Raw genomic sequence first — 22,436 nt, 5'->3', positions numbered from 1 at the left:
CATGTGGATGTCTGGGGGAGAACATTCAGCCTGGAGGGAATGGCCAGTGCAAAGGCCCTGAGTCCTATGCTTGGCAGGGCAGCCAGTGTAGCTGCAGTTGAGTGAGTCAAGGAGGGAGTCATAAGAAATGAGGTTGGGAAGGAAAGCCGCAGAAGACGGGGAAGGGACGACAGATTGTGTGAGGCCTTGTAAACCACTGCAAAGGACTTTGCTTTACTCCATGGAAGATATGAAGATGCTACAGGCATCTGAGCACCATGATATGACTTAGGTTTTAAAAGGGTCACTCTGGCTACTGTATTGAGAAAGATTATAGACACAAAGGTGGAAGCAGGAAGACTAGTGAGGAGGTAAATGGAGTAACGCAGGAAAGAGATGGTGGTGGCTGGGACCTGACGGGTAGTGGGTGAAGGTGGCAGGAAGCAGCTGAATTCTGGATATATTCTAAAGAGAGAGGACTGACAGGATTTGCTGATGGAACCACAGGCATGCAGGAAAGAGAAGATTCGTAGGAGTGGGTTTTGAAGGGAGAGAGTCGGGAGTTCAGTTTTCCATCTGTTGAATTTGAAGGGATAATCAGGCATCCAATTGAGGTCATCATGGGGACAGCTGGCCATACAAGTCTGGAGTTCAGGGAAGAGACCCAGGCTGCAGGGAAATGTGCTAATCTCTGGCCTGGAGAGAGATTTAAAGCCATGAAATTAGTCAAGATCATCAAGGGAGTGTGTGTAGAGAGAGAAAGGCTCTGAGGACTGACTTATGGGGCCCTCCACTGTTGGACGGTCAGGGAGATGAGGAGCAAAGAGGCTGAGAAAAAACACACAGTAAAGAGTAGGAGAAAAACCAAGAGACGGTGGTATCCAGGAGGCCAAGTGGAGGAAGAGTTTTCAAGAAGAGGAACTGAATCGTTCCCTCAAAAGCTGCTGCCATCCTCCTCTCTGCCCTGTGTTTTCTCCTTGGTCCTCATCATTCTCTAACAGAGCACATCATGAATGCGTTGGAAGAGCGGGGATAAGGCAGCATGGAGAACCTCAGGGAGTCTGATGACGAAGCTAAATCCCAGTCATCTATACATAGAAGCCAACCGGTAGTTTCCAATAGTGAGGGGAAACGTGCAGAATTAACAAGTTACTCAGAAATGCATAGGTAAATACTAGAAGAAACGGCTAAAAGAAAGTTGGGAACAGGACTCATGGACGGGGAGAAGTAGGGTAGAAGACTACTGTTTTTCTTTATAAGTAACACCTTTTAAAATTATATCTCTATATTACTTTGACAAAAAATTGAAAACAACTAGTTAGAAAAAAAATGCATTAGCTAGATGTCTAGTTCCCAGCCTAAGGGCCAGGAAATTACAGCCAGAGGCCAGCAGCTCCAGATGCTCCTGAAGTAGGATTTCCATCCTGAGTAAGATCATGTACATTCTCCGTCCTGTATCTTTTCAATGTAGACACTGCTTTCATCACTACAAGTTAGAGGCATTCCTGAAACTGTAATAACGTTTAATCACTGAAGATTTTATCACTCAACTGATACCAAAAGTATAACCACTATTCTGTGATCATCCATATGATTTTTTAACTTTAAAAATAGTTCCTCACTCTAAGTTTAGGAACCTTTGTGACAGTTGAATTAAAATTCTCCTGGGTTATTAAATGGATTAGAATGCTATTGTAATAAACTCCTGGAAGGTAGAGATGATCCTTCCTATATGGATGTAACTTTGGTTGCATGTCTCTCTTTCCAGCCGAGTTCCTTGAAAAAAGATCCCACATTCTAGTTATCTTTGGATCTCTAGACCTAGCACAGTTGTTGACATAGGTGACAATAAAGAACATTTAAAATTTCCTAAGTGCTTTCCCATGCTCAGCACTGCTTTAAGCACTTTACATATATTTTCACTTAATTACTATTCTGGAATCCACAGTCTGATGGTTTCTGAAGTTGGTACTAATATTATTATTATTCATATTATTATTAAGAGGAAACTGAGGCACAGAGGTTCAGTAATTCTCAAGGACACACATAGAATGAATGGAAAACTAGGATGAGGAGCCAGGCACTCTCTCTCCAGAGCCTTAGATCTTAATGGGTATGTATAACATTAATAAATGTTGGTTGATAAAGTCCTTGAAATAATAAATCCAGTGGCAACTTATTTTACCTAGTGATACAAAATAAAACCATCATGTTATAAAATAAAACCATTCATGGATGGTATGATGGCTTTTTCATATGTATATTTAAAAGGCTATCTATTTGACAATCTCACCTTTTTCTTTTTGTTCTGGATCATCTGTTTTTCTATTTGTTTCTGAAAAGTAAAGACAAAACAGAATAAGTACTGTGAAAGTCACCATTCAATATCTCAAAATATAGGACCATATTTAGATGAATTCAAATAAATATAATTTAAGAAAAATATTTCTGGGAAAACAATTCAATTTTCCCAAGTCCTGAATTCTTTACACATGACATTTGTTGTAAAATATTAAGATTTAGACTCATTTGAGTTACTTATTAAAGTCACCGAGCAGTAACTAGCTATCAGGCACCACATTAAGTGTTACTCATCTATGAGAGAGTTGCCGTGGGTCATCTCCTCAGCTCTAAGTGACTCTGTGGGCACAAAGGCAAACTAGGGAAGGAGAAGCCCTCATCAAAGCTTGTTCAATATTTTTACTGTCCTCTAAAAACATAAGACTACTCTACAATAGGCACTGTGTGCTTTAAAGGAATGGATGTCACACTACTGAGAACTAGTGTCAACCCTCTAAAGACTTCACACATACACAGGTGACCTATGGTAGAGAGGGGAAGTCCTGCACTGAGCCCAGGTGTGCTATAGCTCACTTACTAAGGAGCTAAGATCGGCTCGAGCTCACCCGTGTCAGCCTCTAAGTTAATCACAGTTAGTGTCTCTCCCACCTGGGGCCGTGGAATGCAGTGAAACCCATCAAGAACCTGGACCAGCCGAAGAATATCCACCCCACATGCAAACAACAGCCTATGACCTGACCATGTGTTTATAACCTCACTTCTGCATTTATAACCTCATAGTTGGCCTATTGTTTAATACAGATTAGAATCTAGTTAATTTTCAAGGTAGACCAGTCGATTACGGTCCCCGTAGGTACTTATCTAGTCTTTGGGTATTTCTAGGAACATGTGCGTACGCATATGTGTTGAAGTGGGGATGCGGCAGAGTTTGGGAGATTGATAAAAACCAGACTCTGTCCTTTCCCCCCGCAGACGTGAGAGGGTGTGGGTGCAGTCCAGGGTGGGATCAGGGATGCAATCATGGATCACTTGATTTTTTTGGTCCCTGGTTTCCCACATTCATTCATTAAAAACATTTCACTTTTTGCAGGTGAGAAGCAAATCAGCGACAGGCTTCTGATGCAAGGAAGGAATTTTTATAGGTCAAGCACTTTTTCATTTGAGACCGCGGGTGAGAGGAAGGGAATTAACTTTGACAGCTACAGTGTGCCAGGCTTAGTGCTAAGCGCATCACACGAGTTTCCTGTCCCTCACACCCTATGGGGGAGGTCTTATCTCCCTCTTTGTACAAAGGAGGAAGCTGAGGCTGAGAAAACAGAGTCCCCAGGTTATCAACGTCAGTAGTTGACATCATTCCAGAGCATATGATCTTCCCACTGTGCCATTCTCTTCCTTTCTTGAAAGAGAAACAAAGAATAGAGAAGCGCAGATCTTGACTTTTGCAAAGAGTAGGTTTTATACAATTGACTGCCACACACTTTCAGGCCAGTGCGGCAGGAAGATTTATAGGAGATATGTTAAAATAAAAATAAAAATAAAGACTTTTAGATCTCTGTTGCATGTTTTAGAATTTCTGATCTTATTAACTATAATCTCCTTGTCATAAAGTTAGGCAGTGCATCATTCAATAGAATGCACTTTCACAGGCATCAAGGACACAGGATTGAAGAAAAGCATCAGAAATCTCAAGGAGCTCTCTTTCAAGCAGTATCAGTAATGCCTGAAGGAAGGCTGTGAACTTCGTCCAGTTAACCCTTTACCTGGCACATGGTTAGTGTAATTTGTTTAGGGCTCTCCACAAATATCCCCACCCCCGGGGGTGATATATGGAAGCAGGAGTGGTTTGAACAGATCACATTGTAAAAAGGTGTGGGAGAGCCCCGGCCAGGCATGCTCCCAGGAACGAGGGCCACCATCTTCCTTCCTCCTCCAATGCAGTACCCAGAATGGAGCAGGAGCCTGACCTAAGAAGGCCTAGCCCAACCATTCCCAGGCCTGGGCAAGAGCTCTCTCTAGTGTCCCCTTCTGTCCCTCACCCACACATGCTGAGATCTGAGACTCACGCTTGGGTATGGGAAAATACACAGCAGGCATTATAGCCTCTCTGATTTTCAGGGCTTAAATTTAGCTTAGGTAAAGGAGTTTTCTCTCTCTCTTTTTTTTTTTTGCTTGAGGAAGATCAGCCCTGAGGTAACATTTATGCCAATATTCCTTTACTCTGTATGTGGGATGCCTCCACAGCATAGCTGACGAGTGGAGTATGTCTGCTCCCGGGATCCGAACCCACAAACCCAGGCTGCAGAAGCAGAGCATGTGGATTTTAACCACTTGGCCATAGGGCCAGCCCCAGGAGTTTTCCAAGAGATCCAGTTCACCTCACTAGCATTCTGCACAACTAAGAATGAAGTGTTACTTTGCTCTACTTTACTCTCTGTACATACACTTCCCTGGGAGACCTTACATGGACCTCGATGTGCCATAATGGGAAAACGCCTTACTGAGCACTTACTCTGTGCCAGGCATCGTGCTAAGCACTTAACACAGATTACCCCATTTGACTCTGTCGACCCTAGGAGGTAGTTTTAATTTTACGAATAAGGAAACAAAGGCTTAGAAAGGCTAAGGAATCTTGTCAAGGGTTATAGAATACATAGAACTCATTTAGAAGGCCATACTCTATAACAATACTACTTTAATCTTACTCTGTAAATTCCAATATGGGCACTTCATATACTAAAGGGAGCTATATGCTCAGCCCAACCTTGAAAATTACAAAAGTACAAGGTCACTTGTCACTCCTATTTAGTGTTTAAAAACATATCCAAAAAGAAAAGGATGATACACATTCTCTGTGATAACATTTCTTTTTTTCCCTTTCAACATTATTTTATCAGAATGAGGAAAACCTTACTAAAAAGAACAGGATCTTAATCTTTTAAAAACTGTCATACAACCATTAAAAAAAAAATCACTTTTATGGATTCAAATATCCTGAGCCCCATGATGTTCCAGCTACCGTGCTAATCCACCTACCGGGAAGTGCTTGTTGGACCCACTGCACGTCCAAAGTTCATTTCCACCCAGGCCCAACTGTCCTTCCAAGTTCCTCATCTCACCAGCACCTGTTCACTCCCCCAAATCCAGACCCGGCCTCTGCTTTCTCCCCGATGGCCCATATCGCCCAGTCTTGGAGTCACATCTTGCCCATCTTTCTCTCTACCAGCACTTCCTGAAGTCGGACCCTCTCACCAGCACCTGGACTATTACCAGTCAGTTTCCTAACTGCTCTCCTGCCTGCTCTTTGACCTCCATCCATTGTTTCCACCTTCCACCTGGTGGCCACATGCTCACTCTACAATCCCATGAATGACCTCAGGCAGGCTGGAGTTTCAGCCTCTCGGACCCTCAGTTTCCTTGTCTGCAGGCAGGCATAACACCCATCTGCTGGGAAAACGCAACTTCCTAACACACACGGAGCACTGAGCAGAGTAAGTGCAGTCAGTGAAAGTGAGTTGACTTACCCTTAAAGTCTGTTCTTACTGTTTCTTCTGGGCACGTTGGAGGAGAACACAATACTCTCTAGAACCCCAAAAGCTTCTTCCCTACCTGTCTGGTTCTCCTTTTCTGCCCAGAGAGTGAAGATTGGAAGAAAGAGAACTTTCTGTGCCTTTTTCTGCCCTTCCATCCACTCAGACTCTTGAGTCATCTCAACCAGGATGAAATTAAAATCCTCACAGTATGATGGTCCCGAGGATTAGAAGGGTAGAGGGGGATGGGGGAGGCGTCACCAGGGAATTATCAGAACTTCTAGGTGTTGGACAAAAACCTACAAAGGATGGATGCAGGGGCTATTCATTTTAATCCTGCCCCCAGAAATGCAGCATACTACTAAATGAGAAACAAAATAAACATTACCTGTTAAAAACAGGTTAAGACGGGGTTGAAGGTGCTCCTTTGTGATTTTAGTCACCAAAATGCTACAATATTCTAAAATACTAGTAAGTATAAAGTAAACTGTTTTTTTGCGTAACAAAATATATATACACTTCAAAATAATGACAATATAGAGAAGAATTCTGCATTTTATTGCACTCAAGTAACATTAAACAGAAGACATTTAACATTATTTCTAGAAAATCCATTGATGTTGCCCAGTTTGGCATGTATTTGTAAAGACAAGGCTCATTAAATCAGATATTTGGAATTAAAAAGTACTTGAAGTTGACCACAGCATCCTGAATCCTCAATTTCTAGAGTTCTAGAGATGATTATATACAAAAATCCAGCAAAATCTACTTTACTCATTTATCAGTTCTATGTCACTCCTAAGTTTCCCTAAAAAAATATGGCTTTATAAAAAGTAGTGTTCTGTAATTCACAATATTAAGAGGTGTATTAGAATCTGAGTAGCAACTCTGTATCACCCATATCACAGCTTTAGAAAATTATTGCTTTTCTTACTAACTTCTTATTTTGGTTTCGCTACACATTGAGTCAGCATGCATAATTCACTACATTGTATCTATGATCTATGATGATAAAAATATAAAATCTCTTTGTTTTTAACCCTAAAAGCAGGAAAGACATCACTTTATCTTGAAACAACGTTAACATAATCAAGAGCTACCCCTGATGCATAAATGAAACCACTTCTTATGGCTTTTTTACAGCTCATGGTCCTTTCAAAATATCGTAGCTACCTTCTTTTCTAACAAATGAATATTTCCATCACAGCAACTATTTCTGAGCCACAAATAAGCCACATTAAAAATAGAAGAAACTCTTCAGTGTCGAAAGAAAACGGCTCATGTGTTGTGAAACAGCAGCAGGCATCTTGCTCTGTGAGCGCATCACACATCCTCAATCAACTCGGCCAGAAGCGTTACCGCCTTCACTCAGTAAGAGCTCTGTGCAGCCTTTAGCATAGTGAGGGCATGACTTAATCAGCCAAAGGCAGAACAATCTTTAAGTTATGCACCAGCAATTGATATAGATTTTCTAAAATTGAACCAAATGCCGAGTGGACTACAGCTATCATTTGATCGATCTGAGGCACCAAAAAGCATGTTTGTGTGATATAGCAGGCCATTCCTCTTCCCTGTGTCCTAACACAGGGGAGTTTAGTTTTTCCCCCTATTAACCATGATCATTTAAAACTTTCATTAAACATTAAATTTTTCTAATTAACAAGCTAAAAGCTACAGGAATCTCAAATTTTGAGTTTTACCCTGAATACTCGAAACTCATGTAGAACTGTTTTCTAAGGATCTCAGTGCAGATATATACAACTCAACTCTTCACAGCTATTGACGATCTCTGTTAGTGTTTCTAAGAGCGCCAATGCAAAGCACTCCTAACGGCTTTTAAATCACATTTAACGCAGGTTGCACAAGTCAGTTCAATACACTTAGTGCTAATTACTAATAATATATATTAAAACCCTGCCAAGACAAGTGCTGCTACATCATCAATATAATCATTGTCTGAAAAACACACATAAATGCAAGAGTAAAAGCTGTGTCACAAAAAGAAAAGGAAAAGAAACCCAATGGATCCACTAACGCTATCGAAAAAGGACATGCAGGAATGTAACATTACAGGTAATTTTTGTTTCTAAAAAAAGGAAAATACACTAAAATGCCAGTGGACTATGATTCATTCAAAACATCTTTAGTGTTCATTCCCAAAGATCTTGATCTGCTCAGTAATTGCTTCACAAGATCTATCACAGCCATCTTTTGGAGCGTATGGTTAGGCTGGTCCTCCTGTGGTAGTAGGGGCAGTCTTTTTGATGCTTTAAGTATCTGCAAAAATAAGGGGAAATCTAAATTAAAGGACCAACTAGACATAGTCTGTGAAATTGCTTCATTATCATTCGCCTTTAAAAAACCCACCAACATAAGTAAATGCTTTTCTGTGTGTTGTCATTTTTAAGGGCAACTTGATAACAGAGTGACTAACTACCTAGAGAAGTTCCGGGGGATTACTTGCAAGGCTGCTGATGAAAATGTGAGGTTCTTTAGAGCATCTGAGAATTATACTGAATTTAAGAATTTCAATCTTTTGAGAAATATAAAGCATTAAATGTCTTTCTCCCATCAATGTTTTCACTGTACTGAAAAGAAACGCAAGAGAAAAAAAATCCAGTACGGTATTTGAAAAACAAATATAGGAAGGATTTTCAAGGAGCAACTTGGATACTGTACGTTGCAATTAAAATATACTACTTTAATAATTTTTTGTCAATTTTTAATGTTATTGACAAGATAAATGGTTGGTCAAAAAAGTATACAGTATTTTAAAAGAAGTAAAATTCATTTCAGTCCAACTATTTACAAATACTTTCTCATTCCAAAGTTAGTATCTGATTTATTTCACTATCACAGCATTGGATCTATGTTAGTTAGAGTAGAAAAGAAGCTACTGCACACAAAGGCCCAGCCAAATTTTGATATAATTTCTAAAGCTGGATTGCGACCCTTCCTTCCTTTCATTTCTTTCTTTCTATCTATCTACATCAGTGTGTGTGCATGTGTGTGTGTAACCAGAAATTTTTATATAAGCAGAATTATTTGGTGCTAACGTGAAGTAACTAGAAACTATATGTACACTTTTATATATCCAACAGAAATGAGTTTATGTCCACTAAAAGATATGTGCAAGAATATTCACAGCAGCTTTCTTCATAATAGCCAAAAACTAGAAACATTCACTACAGTCATCAACATAGAATGGAATTTTTTAAATGGAGTATATCTATAGTAAACAGCAATGAATAAGACCAATTACTATACATAACAAGGCGGATGAAACTCACAGACATGATGTTGAGCAACAGAAACCACTCACAAGAAAAGTATATATTTGTGTGTATGTTTTTTATGGTTCTATTTAACCGAATTCAAAAGCAAGCCAACCAATCTATGATGATACAGGTCAGAAGAGTGGTTACTTTTGGTGGGGTCTTACTGAGAGGGGAAGCGGGAGTGATTTCTGGGGTGCTAGAACTCTGAGCAGTGGGTACAAGCTCATCCAACTGTACGTGCAACATGTCAGCACTTCCCTCTGCGTAAATGTCACCTCAACAGAAAAAGTTGTTTAAAATGAGATTGATTTTAGGTTCTCTTAGAATTTAACAATTACTAGACTATAAGAGGAACAAGCATTTCTGTAACCTGTGCAGTCAAAAATACCTTGAGACTATGGGAAGTTGTTCAAACTAAAATGATGAGGAATGATAAAAACGCAAATGAACTAAAAGCTCAGTTAACAGTTTTGAACGACTCACATATATGCTCCTAAATATCTAAAGAAGTCTCCACTCAGTAGTGGTTCACCAAGTTGCAAACCCAACATCTCCAAAATCAGGCCAGTCATCTCTGCTACTCTGCATTTCCTCCTTCCTTCTGTATCTCATTGAGGTTCCATCATTCATTTATTCAAGTCAGAAACAGGAATCATCCTCGACCCTCCCCCTCCATCAGCCCCTTCTCCCATCTAACTATTTCCAACTCCAGTTTCCATAAACTTGATCCCCTCCTCCAATCCTTCTACCGGTTTCCGGCTTAGATGAATACATCTACCCCTTACTAGTCTCTACCTCCGTGCAGGACTGCTCTTTTCAAATCTGGATTTGATTAGGACTCCTCTACTGGGAATTTTTCAGTGGCTTCCTGTCACTTTTAGGCCCAGATTCAAAGTTTTAAACATCATATATGGGACACTCCAGGGAGCGACGCCTGCCCCCTTTTCCACCCTGTCTTCTTACACCTTTATATGGCATGCTGTCTTGGTCTTTGCTCTGTTCCCTGGCTCCCCAGCTCCCGTCACTTCCGTCAGCACCTCAAACCTCAGCTCTAGCACAAGAACAGGTGGGAGACCTCACCTCACTCTCCGCACCCTCGTGCCCCAAAGCTGGCTTAGTTTTCCCTCCTTCTGTGGGTGGCCCTGCACACCACTCTGAGAAGTTAAGGACATCATGCTGGTTGTTTTAGTCAGCTGTACGCTCACAGAACTGTGACCTGCTGTGAGACTGGGGCTAGAGTACTGACTGCGGACCTTCACTGCCCAGGGTAGAGCCTGTACCTCAGCATCTATTTCTTGAATAAATGAATGATCAAATCAGTAACAACAATATGCAAATTAGGCACTTATTAACATAAGCTCAGACCTCTAGTGCTACCAGCCTAAACCTGGTTATGGGCCTTACTGATCATGTCAGAAGATGCTGGGTGACAGGGGAGGCATGAGTGAAAGTTCTGGATAGATGCAACGGGGTGAAATCATCACCACTGCTAAAATATTCAACAGTGGGATGAGTTACAAACGTTATCTCCATTTTCAGAGAGACAAGAGCAGCAGAATCACCCAGAAAGACTGATGCTCACAGATTTCCATTTTGAATAACATGATTATCATTACAAAACATAAAATTGACTTTTTTTTTAGCATAGTATGACAGAAAAATTGTTCATGGAACCAGTTAGCTAAATGGCCTTAAAGTACTATTTGGCAGGGAATTTTACTCTGATGAAGGATTGCATCATAAATCATTTAATTTGTGCCATAGATATTTACACTGTCATAGCGCTAGAAATATGCAGTATGATTTCAAGTGAAAATACGAGTTTGGGGAGAAAGATGAAAACCCACTAAAGGAGCAGAAATTCCGAAATCAATTTTTTAAAAAAACCTAGCATTCAAAATGACTGACTTCTAACATCAGAATGATCAAGTTTTAGGATTGATCTTTTACATCCCTGCCAAGAGCCCACCACCAGAGCATTTATAAATTTACAAATATAAACAAAACATGGCAAAATTTAAACTATTGGACAACTTATTTTTCTACAATGAGTCATAATTAACCTTCAACATTCGGAGTCTTAACTAAGTATTAACGTATATTAAGAGAAAGACACCAAAGAGTGCAATACCCTTGTTTCATCACCTAAAAACAGCTCCCCAAACTCCTCAGCTCTGAGGCTTCATTTATTTAATGTCCTCTAGAGCAGAGCAGCTGAGGGTATGAACTCGGGAGCAAGGACGCAAGGATCGATCCCGGTTCCAGCAATTGTCAGCTCTGTGACCTCGGGCAGGTTACTTTGCCTTGCTGTGTCTCAGTGTCCTCATCTTTACAGAATGTCTACCACTTGGGCCATTGGAAATAAAATGAGTTAATTCATGTCATATGCCTAGAAGAGCACCTACATGACGCTTAATCAAGGTTAGCATTCACCATCCCTGCGCACGGGTGGCTACAACAGTAAATGAAGACAGTTCCTGCCCATGGGGTTATCACACTGATAAATACATTATTATGAATGTTAATAAGCAATATAAAGAGTGTATAACCCAGTCTGAGAATGATCGCAGAAGGCAAAGTATTTATCAATTAGATTCTGAGAGCCAGGAAAATGCGAACTAATATCCAGTATTTTGCAGAGGTCCTCAATTTGAGTATTCCACTGAATAACAGAATTTGAAAGACAGAAAGGTAGTAAGAAGACAGGCCCTAAAATTAGTGTGTCTGCAGTTTCTGGAATCACATACATAATTAAACACTATTATAAAAGCAATCAGCTTAATGTACAAAAAGATCATGAATATAGATTTATGAGCATTATTCTTTTATAAGATTGAAAAATTTTTAAAAAGTAATATAGCAGGCTGGCCTGATGGAGTAAGTGTTAAGTTCGCATGCTCCACTTCAGCGGCCCAGGGTTCGCTGGTTCAGAACATGGGTGCGGACCTATGCACCGCTTACAACAAGCCATGCTGTGGCAGGAATCCCACATATACAATAGAGGAAGATGGGCATGGATATTAGCTCAGGGCCAGTCTTCCTTAGCAAAAAGAGGAGGATTAGCGGTGGATGTTAGCTCAGGGCTAATCATTCTCAAAAAAAAATAAAAGTAAGATGAAGCAAGACTAAGAAGATAATAGTAAATAAGCAAATGAAGTACCATCCTTAAAAATAACCATTGCTAACTCTTGGCCTTTACATTCTCTTTTGGCAAGGTCAAACTACAACTGTGCAGTGGATCAATCAAATTTTTATGATACCAAATTACAGTTTATAACTTCTTGAGCAGGTCTTTCATAATTTAGCTTTTCTTGACCCACTTCAAAGATCAGGGTAATTAATTACTAAACAATAACAGCCATAGCCACCATTTACTGGGAGGTTTTTATGTGTCAGGAAGGATGTATATTAATCAAATCTTCATTTTTATGTGCTTCGGTTGTTAAATACTTCATGTTAAAAAAGCACCTTATTCCAGCACCATTACCAACTGGCATTTTATATTTATGTTCCAAAGAAATTCCTGGGCTTAGTTTATAAAAATGGAAATAAAAGCACAGACCTTTTTGGTCAGAAAATAATATTACCTTTCATACCCTCACTAAAATTAGGTCAATATCTAAAAATATGAACTATAACTAGAAAAAAGTCAATATCATTGAAATGCGTTATTTTTAGGAATACTTATAAACCAATTTTCTTTAAAGGAATGGGTAGTAATCAAAATGCTAATTTAGCCACCTACTCTGCCTCCTCAAGATAGAAGCAAGGCACTCTGTGAAGCACTGCCCAACAATAAAGAGGATACTACAAAAGTAGGACAGAGACATCAATTTTCCTTGCCCTGTGCATCTTTCCTAAACACAAAATATACATTCATGCCCAGCGATCAGCACGTAAAAGATCAATTTTTCCATGGATTTCTTTTCTCATTCATACACTAATACCCATAATTCAGTTTTCTTAAGTATCTGTACATATTATCATAAATATACATGGCATTACAACTATCAAAACCTAAAACATCCCAACCATAAAATAAGCAAAGATGACTGAGGCATAACTAAAAATATTCTTTGATTAAGACGTTATTTTTTTTCCTTAAAATTCAGTATTCAATGAATTATTTCTACCAAAATCAGTAATAGTAATGCACACCACTGCTACAAAATTCATGTTAAGCATAATGTGAAAAATATGAGTAAAAATTGAACCAATAAGTGACCCCAAAAGAAAAAAATATGGAAATAAAACACAGAAACAAGAAAAAATACACCTGGGAAAGAGGTATTGGAAAATTCTCTCTGAACAAAACGTTTTTCCCCCACTATGAAAACAGGAGGTTTTTATGGTAATTTCTGATTGCAGGTATAGTTAATGTTATCTCTTTAGATGCATTTGAAAGCACAGGCTTTGGTTGCAACGCTGTTCTCATTCTTTAAATCACTGATGATGAGAGAGGACGTGTTGGGGAAGGTAGGGAAAAGCAGAGAAATGGGTTGAACACAGTGGGCTGAAAGGAAAAACTGGGGGATACTGACAAGTCCCAGGCAGCCAGGATTGCCAGGGGGCACTAAGGATGCTCTCAAGGAAGACAGGAAATGGGGAGGAAGAGGGGGAATGTCACAAATGTAGGCACTATTAAACTTTCATCTTAAGGCAATTCTGATTCCATATTCTCCATCAAATAGCCTGTCGGTCAAAAAAAGGAGGAAAAAATCCCCTAATTTCTACTACTACTACCATCTATAATGGCAAAAATCATATGGTACTTTGATAATTAATACTCCTCAAATTCTGCTCAACAAATATGTACCAGACTGAATCTGATGCGTATTTTCTATTACTTTGGCTCATCTGATCAAAACAAGAGAAATTTTCTCTTTAAGTTTAGGTATAATTAATCCTTCTCGAGACTTTTATTCTTCACACATCTACTTTATACAGTGAGTATGAATATCGACAGCATATTTTAAATTAAATGAAAAAGGAAAAAGCAATACGTCTAACAAACTCTCCTACCTGGTGGTATCTCCTGTTGTTCTTCTGCAGGGGGCACAGGTACTTCTAAAAGAGACAATAAAGTTACAATCCATTACATACTGCTGACCAGTGTTTGAGATACAGATTGCTGGCATTTAAGTTATGCTGATTATTTTTATACACTTTTTTGCGATTCAACGCAATTATCATAAAAGGATTAGGTTTTTACACCATCACAACAAAGAATTAGCTATAACTTCCTAACATGTTGCAAATTTCTCAAGCGTTCTGCACTTCAGGCTTTACAACGTGATCTGCCTAACAGACTCACCTCACAACTCACCACCCAGCAAAGGAGCTGGGAGCAAAGCCAGAATTTCAAACTTTTGCATCACACTTGATAACAAAGCCGAAGAAAGACATTTAGAGCATCTTGTTTCTTCTTTAAAAAGTTTTTACTTCACAACCCTAGTTTTAATGTGAATGAAACAATATAAAGAAATGAAATTTAAATAGAATCTTAAAAATAAATCACTATCTTTAATAAAGTTGCTTTTGAAAAATAATCTTCAGGGGCCAGCCCTGGTGGCCTAGTGGTTAAGTTGGGCATGCTCCACTTCAGCAGCTTGGGTTCAGTTCCCAGGCATGGACCTACATCACTGTCTATTAGTGGCCCTGCCACTATTAATGGTTATTTTCTATGTGGCAGCAGCTTACATACAAAACAGAGGAAGACTGGCAACAGATGTTAGCTCAGGGCAAATCTTCCTCAGCTAAAAAAAAAAGAGGAAGATTGGCAACAGATGTTAGTTCAGGGTGAATCTTCCTCAGCTAAAAAAATAAATAAATAATAATAATATTCAAGATAACATATTCTAACACTAGCCAAAAATGTGGATATGAATTCTTAACATCTTGTCTTTTTCCCTGGCTCCTTCAACACTTACAATCAAAGACACTGTAGAGCTCAGCAGCCAACGGTGTAACGAAATATTAATCTGATCTGCTTTACAAAATTACATCACGTATTACTATCTTCATATCTAACAACCCATTTGACATTACCTTCATCTAGAGATAAGACTACATCAGCTTTCCTTTTGCTCCTTAAGATTTGTAACAGGCCTTGGTCAAAAGAAAGAATTTTTGACAGCATTTTCTAAAACTCAAAATATTTATGCAGCTGTTTAATCATTTTTCTTCTTGCCTTAATTTGCCTCTAATTATAAGAATGATATATGTTCAAAACAGAAGATTTGGAAATATTTACATAACAGTAAAAAGGAAAGAGAAAAATCTCACACACATTCCCACTAATGACTAGCATTCTGGCCTATTTCCTTCTTTCAGTGGCAGTACTGGCCAGCTGCGTTGCGACGGCCTTGTTAATGGTTTGCCTGTTTATTTGGTTCTTCATCATTTCAGACATATTAGCATTTTACCAAATTTACCAATATTTTTCTCAGAATTTCCTTTACTTTTGTCATTTTAGGTACATTTGAAAAAACTGTGTACATCATAAAGTATTAAGCTCTTGTTATTTCCATCGCTGGTGTGACACTAAGAAAGCCTTTATTATTATCGCAAGATAAACTCAATTTTCATCTGATTTTATTCTGAAACAACGTACACTCAAAAAAATTATCTGAAATTTATTTTGGCAATGATGTAACAAGAGGATTTTTAAAAAGGAAATAGCTAATTAATTATATCAGCACAACCCGAAAGGGCTGCCTGTTGATATAGCCGACTTTTTCTTACTCCAGGACTTTTTAAACCCACTTCGGTCTGGCTTTCACCCCCATCAATTTACTCAGATAGCTTTCTGCCAAGATCACCACCCATCTCCACAGTGGCAAATGCACCTGATACTTTGTCCTGAAATTCCAGTGGCAGTGGCATGGAACATATTCCCTCTTTCCTTGTGCTCTTTCACATTCCTCCCCACTGGTTTTCCTCATGCCTCACCGGTTGTTCACGTTCCACCAAACCTCACAACGCTGGAATCCTTGGAGCTCAGTCCTGCCTACTCTCTGCACTCACCTCCAAAACGATCTTACCTGTTTCCATGGAGTTCATACCATATTCATGGTGATGGCTTCCAAATGCTTATATCCATCTCAGATCTTGCCCATCTAGTTCAGACTGGCATATCCACCTCCCTACTTGATACCTCCACCTTGCTGTATCACAAAATTCCCAAATGTAAAATACCTAATATTGAGCTTTGGGTTTATTTCCCTAAACCAATTTCTTCTAGCATTCTAGTTTTCTTCTCCGCAAATGGCCCCATCATCCACCAGTTACTCAAACCAAACCAAAGGCCCCCTTTATTCTTCTTTACATCACAACCATTAGAAAGTTTCATCAGCTGTAATTCTAAAACGTATGTCAAGTTCAAAACTTTCCCCTCCACTTCCACTGCCATGATCTTACTCCAGGCCACCATGATCATTTCCCTGGATACACAGTAATTTTCCAACAGAGTGGTCCCTGCTTCCATTCTTGCTCCATCCAATCCATTCTCTAACTAGAAGTGAAAGTAATTCTTCAAAACATAAGTCAGATTATGCCATCTCTCATTTAAATATTTCCATAGATTCTCACTGTACTTAGAATATAATCCAAATTCCGTACCAGGTCCTTCAAAGCCCCGACTGAACTATCTCCTGTCTCTTTATTGCTTAAGCCAATTCAAGTTCAGTTTTCTGTTACCTGCAATAGAAAGGAACCTTACTGGCACAGATGGGGAAGAACAGAAGGGTTTAAACACAGGATTGATATAATTAGATCTGAACTTCTGAATAGATTATCCTAACGGCATTGTGAAAGATGGATTTGAAGAGGACAAGTATGGAGTTAAGAAGACTTGATGGAAGGCCACTGCCATTGTCCAGGAAGATGATGGGGGGCTGAACTAGATCACCAGAGCTACAGAGCAAAGACTGGATTTGAGAAATATTCAGGAGGCCTAGTCAACAGGACTTGGGATTAGCTACAGAGGGAGAGGAGGACTCAGTGACGACTCTCACATTTCCGGTTTGGGAATCCGAGTAAGTACTGATGCACCCAGCCAAGATAAGGGAAGGGGGTAAAGAGAAGGCTAGTGGGCATGGGAAGATGACGAGTTCCCTCTCGCTGTCCACTCAGGTGCTGTAGAAGCACAGAAACCGCAGGTTGGGCTGACGGTGCATAGTCCGGACCCCCACAATCCACCAGAAGGAATTCCCTGAGCAGTCTCTGCCACGCCCTCTACTGGCTTATGAAAATGCCTGAAAACTCTTAGGAAAAAACTGTATTTCTAATATAAGAAAGGCAGGGCCAAGTTGCATATTCTGGTGTTTACTTCTTTTATAATAATATATGTGGGGTGGGTTGGATGAAGTTCTTCCTAGGGATTTTGGGTTTCCATTTTCTGATTCCAACTGAATGAAAAAACAGACTCAGCTGTATTCTTCAGAGAACTGAGCAAGAGGAGGTAGGAGAAAATGCGAACTCAGTCCAGCCCACTACATGAAGATGAACCTGCTTGTACACAGTGGTCCCAGAGCACCTGTGTAGGCGTCTCTCCCAGCAGCTAAGTGGACAACGAGGGCAATTCTAGTGGCCCTCATTCCCTCCATGCCCGTCTATGTGCTCCCATTAGTCAACAGTACTATTATCTATTCTGCCTAGCCACGCTCAAGAGCAGTAACATTTAATCTGGAAACTGATAATTAGTGGCTCATAAATGAATTCTGAAAGTAATTCTATGAGCAAAATTCCCCATTACATGTTCCTTGTGGCAACCCACTGCTGTAAAGCACGGGGACCCCAGAGTCAACTGCAGGCCCCAAGCCTGGGTTGAATACCAGCTTAGTCATTGCCAGCTGGTAACCTGGGGCCAGCCCCTTGACTTCACTCCAGTTTCAGTTCTTCATTTGTAAAATAAACACAATGATATTTGCCCTACCTCCTCTTCAGTGTCTTCTGTGAGGAACACCTGAAATCACATATGAGTAAGAACTTTGCAAAGTGTTAACTAGACTAATCTAAGTTGTGTTAAAGTACCACTGTGTAACATATGCCACAATTTTTATTTTTCAGAAACCATCCCTTCACTTTCCAGAAAAGTTTTTTCCAGCTGAATAAACAACATAAATGACCAAATATTTAACCCATCTCTGCCCAAGGCTGACCTCTTCTCACAAGATCATCTCCTCCTACTTAGAGTAGCCCTCCTCACTTTAACCAGTTATTTTCTATCACACTTTTCTGTTTGTATCTCCGTCACTGCACTTTTCATAATCTGTAATTACTTTATCATGTTTGGCCACTAGAATGCCAGCCCTGAAAGCAGGAATTCCATCTTCCTCTTTCACTCTCGTCCTCCCAGCCCCTGGGCACTGCACAGATAGCAAAGAGTAAGTGCCCAACTGTTGAATAAATGAACATAATTTTAAAATGAAAATTAAAACTATTTCTATAAAGTTAACTTACCTTCTAAAATTACGTTTGAATCTTCTACAGCATTATCTAAAAAAAAGGCAAACACATCTTACGTTAGCTCACCTCCACTAGATCTTTAAATTTACTTATATCAACTCAGAGACCTATACTGGGCTCTTTTTAGACTAAGGATTCTTATCAAGTATTTATACTTGTATTTATACTCAAGTATTTATACTAGAATACCAACTTTAATTTCTAAATTATATTCAGAGAATACATTAATAAGTGGATACTAACCCTGCTGACATAACCTTACACCATAAATAGGAAATAAATACACCAATAGTACTTCCTTGGTGACTTGAAAATGTCTTGTATTTCTTACTACAACTATGTTTGTTCTACACATTACACGAGTTTTAACAAGCACAGGGTGGCTGACTTGCAGGAAACGTGTGCTTAGAGAAAAAGCTTACCTGAATTTTCTATCCCTTCATGTTCCAATGGCTCGCGTACTATAAAACACACACACAAAATAATCCTTTAACACTGCACAACTCTCATGATAACACAACACTGGCTGTAGAAGTTAGGAGCAGAGACAATGTCTAATTTATCCTTGAACTTCTGGGGCTTAGTTGCTGGGAAACGCAGGCTACAGAGCAGGGAGGGGATGAGTTTGGTCTGGAGTGAAACAGGCCTGGGTTCAAATTCCACATCAGCCACTTTGTAGCCACTGGAGATGGGCAGCTACATATACTTCCTTCTTGTAAAACGGGGAAAATTAAAGTTCCTCCCCAACCACTTGTTACCAGGATCCAATAATTTGTTTATTCCCAGGTGGCATGAATTTCCTTTTCTCACTTCCTTCATGTCTGCAGTGGACATTCTGAGTTACCCAAGGCTCCACTCTGCTTACCACTCTGGGTCCAGGTTTTCACCAGGCAGATTCTCGCCTTTGTTTAGGGAACAATTCCCAGATCTTTCACCTGGGGGCAAACACCCCTGCTGCCAGGCCCTCAGAATGAGGACTCAGTTGGCAGACCCTTAATTCTGTACCCAAGCCACAGCCCATCACCCATTTCTCCTCTTATCTGCTGGCACAGGGCTTACTGCTGCTCTGCTCCGCTGCGGGGAGGGCTCTTGTCTCTGCCGCAGTCCCCCTGCCCAGTCGGGTCCCAGCTTTCTTAGTCAACTTGATCCCTGCTTTTCCATCTTCCAAAATGCTTCAAATTTTCTGATACACTAGGAGCAAACTTTCTCCTGTGCTTTCTAATTTATAACCAGCACAGTTATAAATTTATTCTTTTTATTCACCTTTAATAAAGAAAAATTTTGGAGCACCTTCTGTCTTTCAGATATTATTCTCTGTGCTGCTGGAGAGCAAGGAACACTTTTTAATGTACTGTTCTCTCTCCTTTGGTGGTTCTCGGAAGACGAAGGAGCAAGGAATATTTGCTGACTGTCACCCTGAACTGTGTCAGCATTTACATTTGCTCAAGTCTCTACCAACCACGCAAAGAAGCCCCTTCTTGGGCCTGCTTCCCCTTGCCCTCTCTTTCCCCCATTTCACAATCTAATTTCTTCAAAGAGTCATTTACATTTGCTGTCTCATCGCACTTCCTCTGCTCAACCTTCTCCAATGTGTCCTCCGGCCCCGACCACATCAGGCTGAGAAGCTCCACTGAGCCCAATGAGCACCTCATTGAATCTAACGCACACTTTCAGCCCCCACCCTAATAACTAATAAATCTCTTAGTAGTTCCTTCCTTTTCAAACACTATTGCCCTGGGACTTAAATGTGAACTTACTGTCTTTTTATTGTTCCATTTCTCCTTCCCAATCTTCTTTCATCAAAGGCCAGCCATAAGACCTCCCCCCCATCCCACTCTATCCTCTCTCCTTAAGTGACCTCAGCCTTTGGCTTCAACTACCACGTACATACTGATGATTCGCAAACTCACAACCACGAATTAGACTTCTCTTCTGAGATCTAAACTCTATCCGTCAGCTTATTTGGTATTTCCCCTTGGATGTCTCAACATGCACTATCAACATGCACAGACTGGACCCATGACCTGTTTCTGCTTTTCTGTCTCGCCTGTCTTAGGAAGAAAGTGCTACCATCCACCAGGTGTATAAGCCAGATCAGTGGACATGGTTCTTGACATCTTGCTCTCTCTTCACAGCTACACCCACACATCAAGCCCTATCAATTTTACCTTCTAAATATTTCTTGGCTTTGTCCACTGCCCTGCACCTTCACTGCCACCACCCTGGTTTAAATCATCTCCGTCCGACTTCTGTCCATTGAAAGCAGTTCTTGCCAAGGTTACCAGTGAGGCCTCTGTTGTACCAGATCGAATGTACGTTTTCAGTGTTCATCCTGCATGGGTCCTGAGCAGCATGGACACTGCTGAACGTCCCTTTCTTGAAACTCATCTCCTTTGACTCCTCATATGGCAGAGATGTGCTTCAGGGCACAATCAGATGTGGGTAACTAGTCTCCCCAGTTTCTCTCCAGTTTATTTCCTACAGGTTAGACCCATTGTTCTTTACAAAATGCAGATCTGAAACTGTGCCTTGAATAGTGCCCTAGGGTGAAGATGAACACCTCTGACCTAGCCTACAGGCAAGCCCTGGACCTGGACCATGTCATAATCTTAGCTCATGTCTGTCTTCTTACTCTCAGCCCTCCAGACACATCTGCCAACCTCAGAGGCTTCATACCACTTTCCAGCCACTTTCCTCCTCCCTCATCAATTGCTCTCATCTTCAGCTCAAGCTTCAGAGCAGCCTTCCCTGGTCCACCAACTAGGTAATATCTCTTTACCATATACTTGTGACACACTGTACTCATTCTCACCAGCACTTAGCACAAGTGTAATTGAATATTATATTAAATTGACGTTACTTGTATAATTTCGACCTCCCTCCTAAAACAGATGGCCCAGGGGAATATGGACCACATGTGCATTCTTCACTAGACCTGTTCCAGTGTCCTATGTTTGAGACACCAGATACTTAATACATATGAAGTGTACGAATAAATGGCTCAATTAGACATAAAATTGTACCATCATTTCCCAGATTTTCCAATGTAGGCTTGATACTTTCTAGGATGTTTTTTATGTAGAAAGCCAGTTCCCTCTATAGCTTTAGTAAGCCTTATGTTTTCCAGGTGCTAGAGCTTGGGGAGTTTCATACAGTATATTCTGTTTTCCCAACCAAAAATGGCTGTTTCTACCTTAATTACAGCTATAATTACATGACAGTCCCTTGGTTTCCCTACTTTGGTTCTTGAATTTCCACAAAAGCATCTTTTTAGCACACAGTGAATAAATCCCCTGTTCTATGAGATCTATTTTATTTGAAAAAGTCTATGTTTTGTAGCAGAGTAATTCAAAGTATCTCACCAAACCTTAATGACCCCTTAGGTCGTATTTATTACTCTTTGTTAACATTTTAAATTATATTTATATGACATTCTGCCTATGAAAATACATTTATTTTTACAACATCTTTTTTAACCTGGTATCTAATTTTATACTTCTTTCAAGTTTAATTTTAAAGTTCTCTAGACGGAGTCTGCAAATTGCATTCCAAACATGTTCTCACCAGCATATTTAGAAAAACACTATAATGACGGGCAGAGATTAGAAAACTATCTCAAATCCTACTTCTTCGTGCAACTTTTAATTCCAAAATTCCCATTTTCTCCTTCAAAATAAAAACTGAAAAGCAAATCTAAATGAAATCAAGTTCTTTAACTTCTTATAAAAAATATTAGTCCCTAAAGATACAATCCAGGATTCAGGATTCTTCCAATGGTGTCATTCATATCCCATTAGAAATAGCCACTGTGGATGTGATCTTGGTAGCGTCTCTCATATCTTGAATACACACGCTTAATAAATTAGCATATTAGGTCTATGCA

General features: G+C 39.9%; 1 protein-coding gene across 21 annotated transcripts in view; it reads right to left on the bottom strand.

The window, feature by feature from the left end:
- The window catches only part of ASPH (aspartate beta-hydroxylase), a 208,407-nt gene that overhangs the window by 106,221 nt on the left and 79,750 nt on the right, over nt 1–22,436 (bottom strand). For 16 of the 21 annotated variants that reach the window (XM_070481184.1, XM_070481187.1, XM_044780223.2 and 13 more), the window contains 4 exons: nt 18,976–19,014; nt 18,548–18,583; nt 14,108–14,152; nt 2,273–2,314 (listed from right to left, as the gene is read on the bottom strand). In XM_070481184.1, coding sequence (XP_070337285.1) covers nt 2,273–2,314; nt 14,108–14,152; nt 18,548–18,583; nt 18,976–19,014 — 162 coding nt within the window. The remainder of the gene's footprint in view (nt 1–2,272; nt 2,315–14,107; nt 14,153–18,547; nt 18,584–18,975; nt 19,015–22,436) is intronic. The other 5 variants (XM_070481185.1, XM_070481188.1, XM_070481192.1 and 2 more) reach the window with 1 other exon arrangement.

This window comes from Equus asinus, chromosome 12, assembly GCF_041296235.1.
Source record: "Equus asinus isolate D_3611 breed Donkey chromosome 12, EquAss-T2T_v2, whole genome shotgun sequence".
NCBI classification, from domain to species: domain Eukaryota; kingdom Metazoa; phylum Chordata; class Mammalia; order Perissodactyla; family Equidae; genus Equus; species Equus asinus.
Note: the sequence above shows the minus strand (reverse complement) of the source record. Positions and strands in the feature narration are given on the sequence as shown.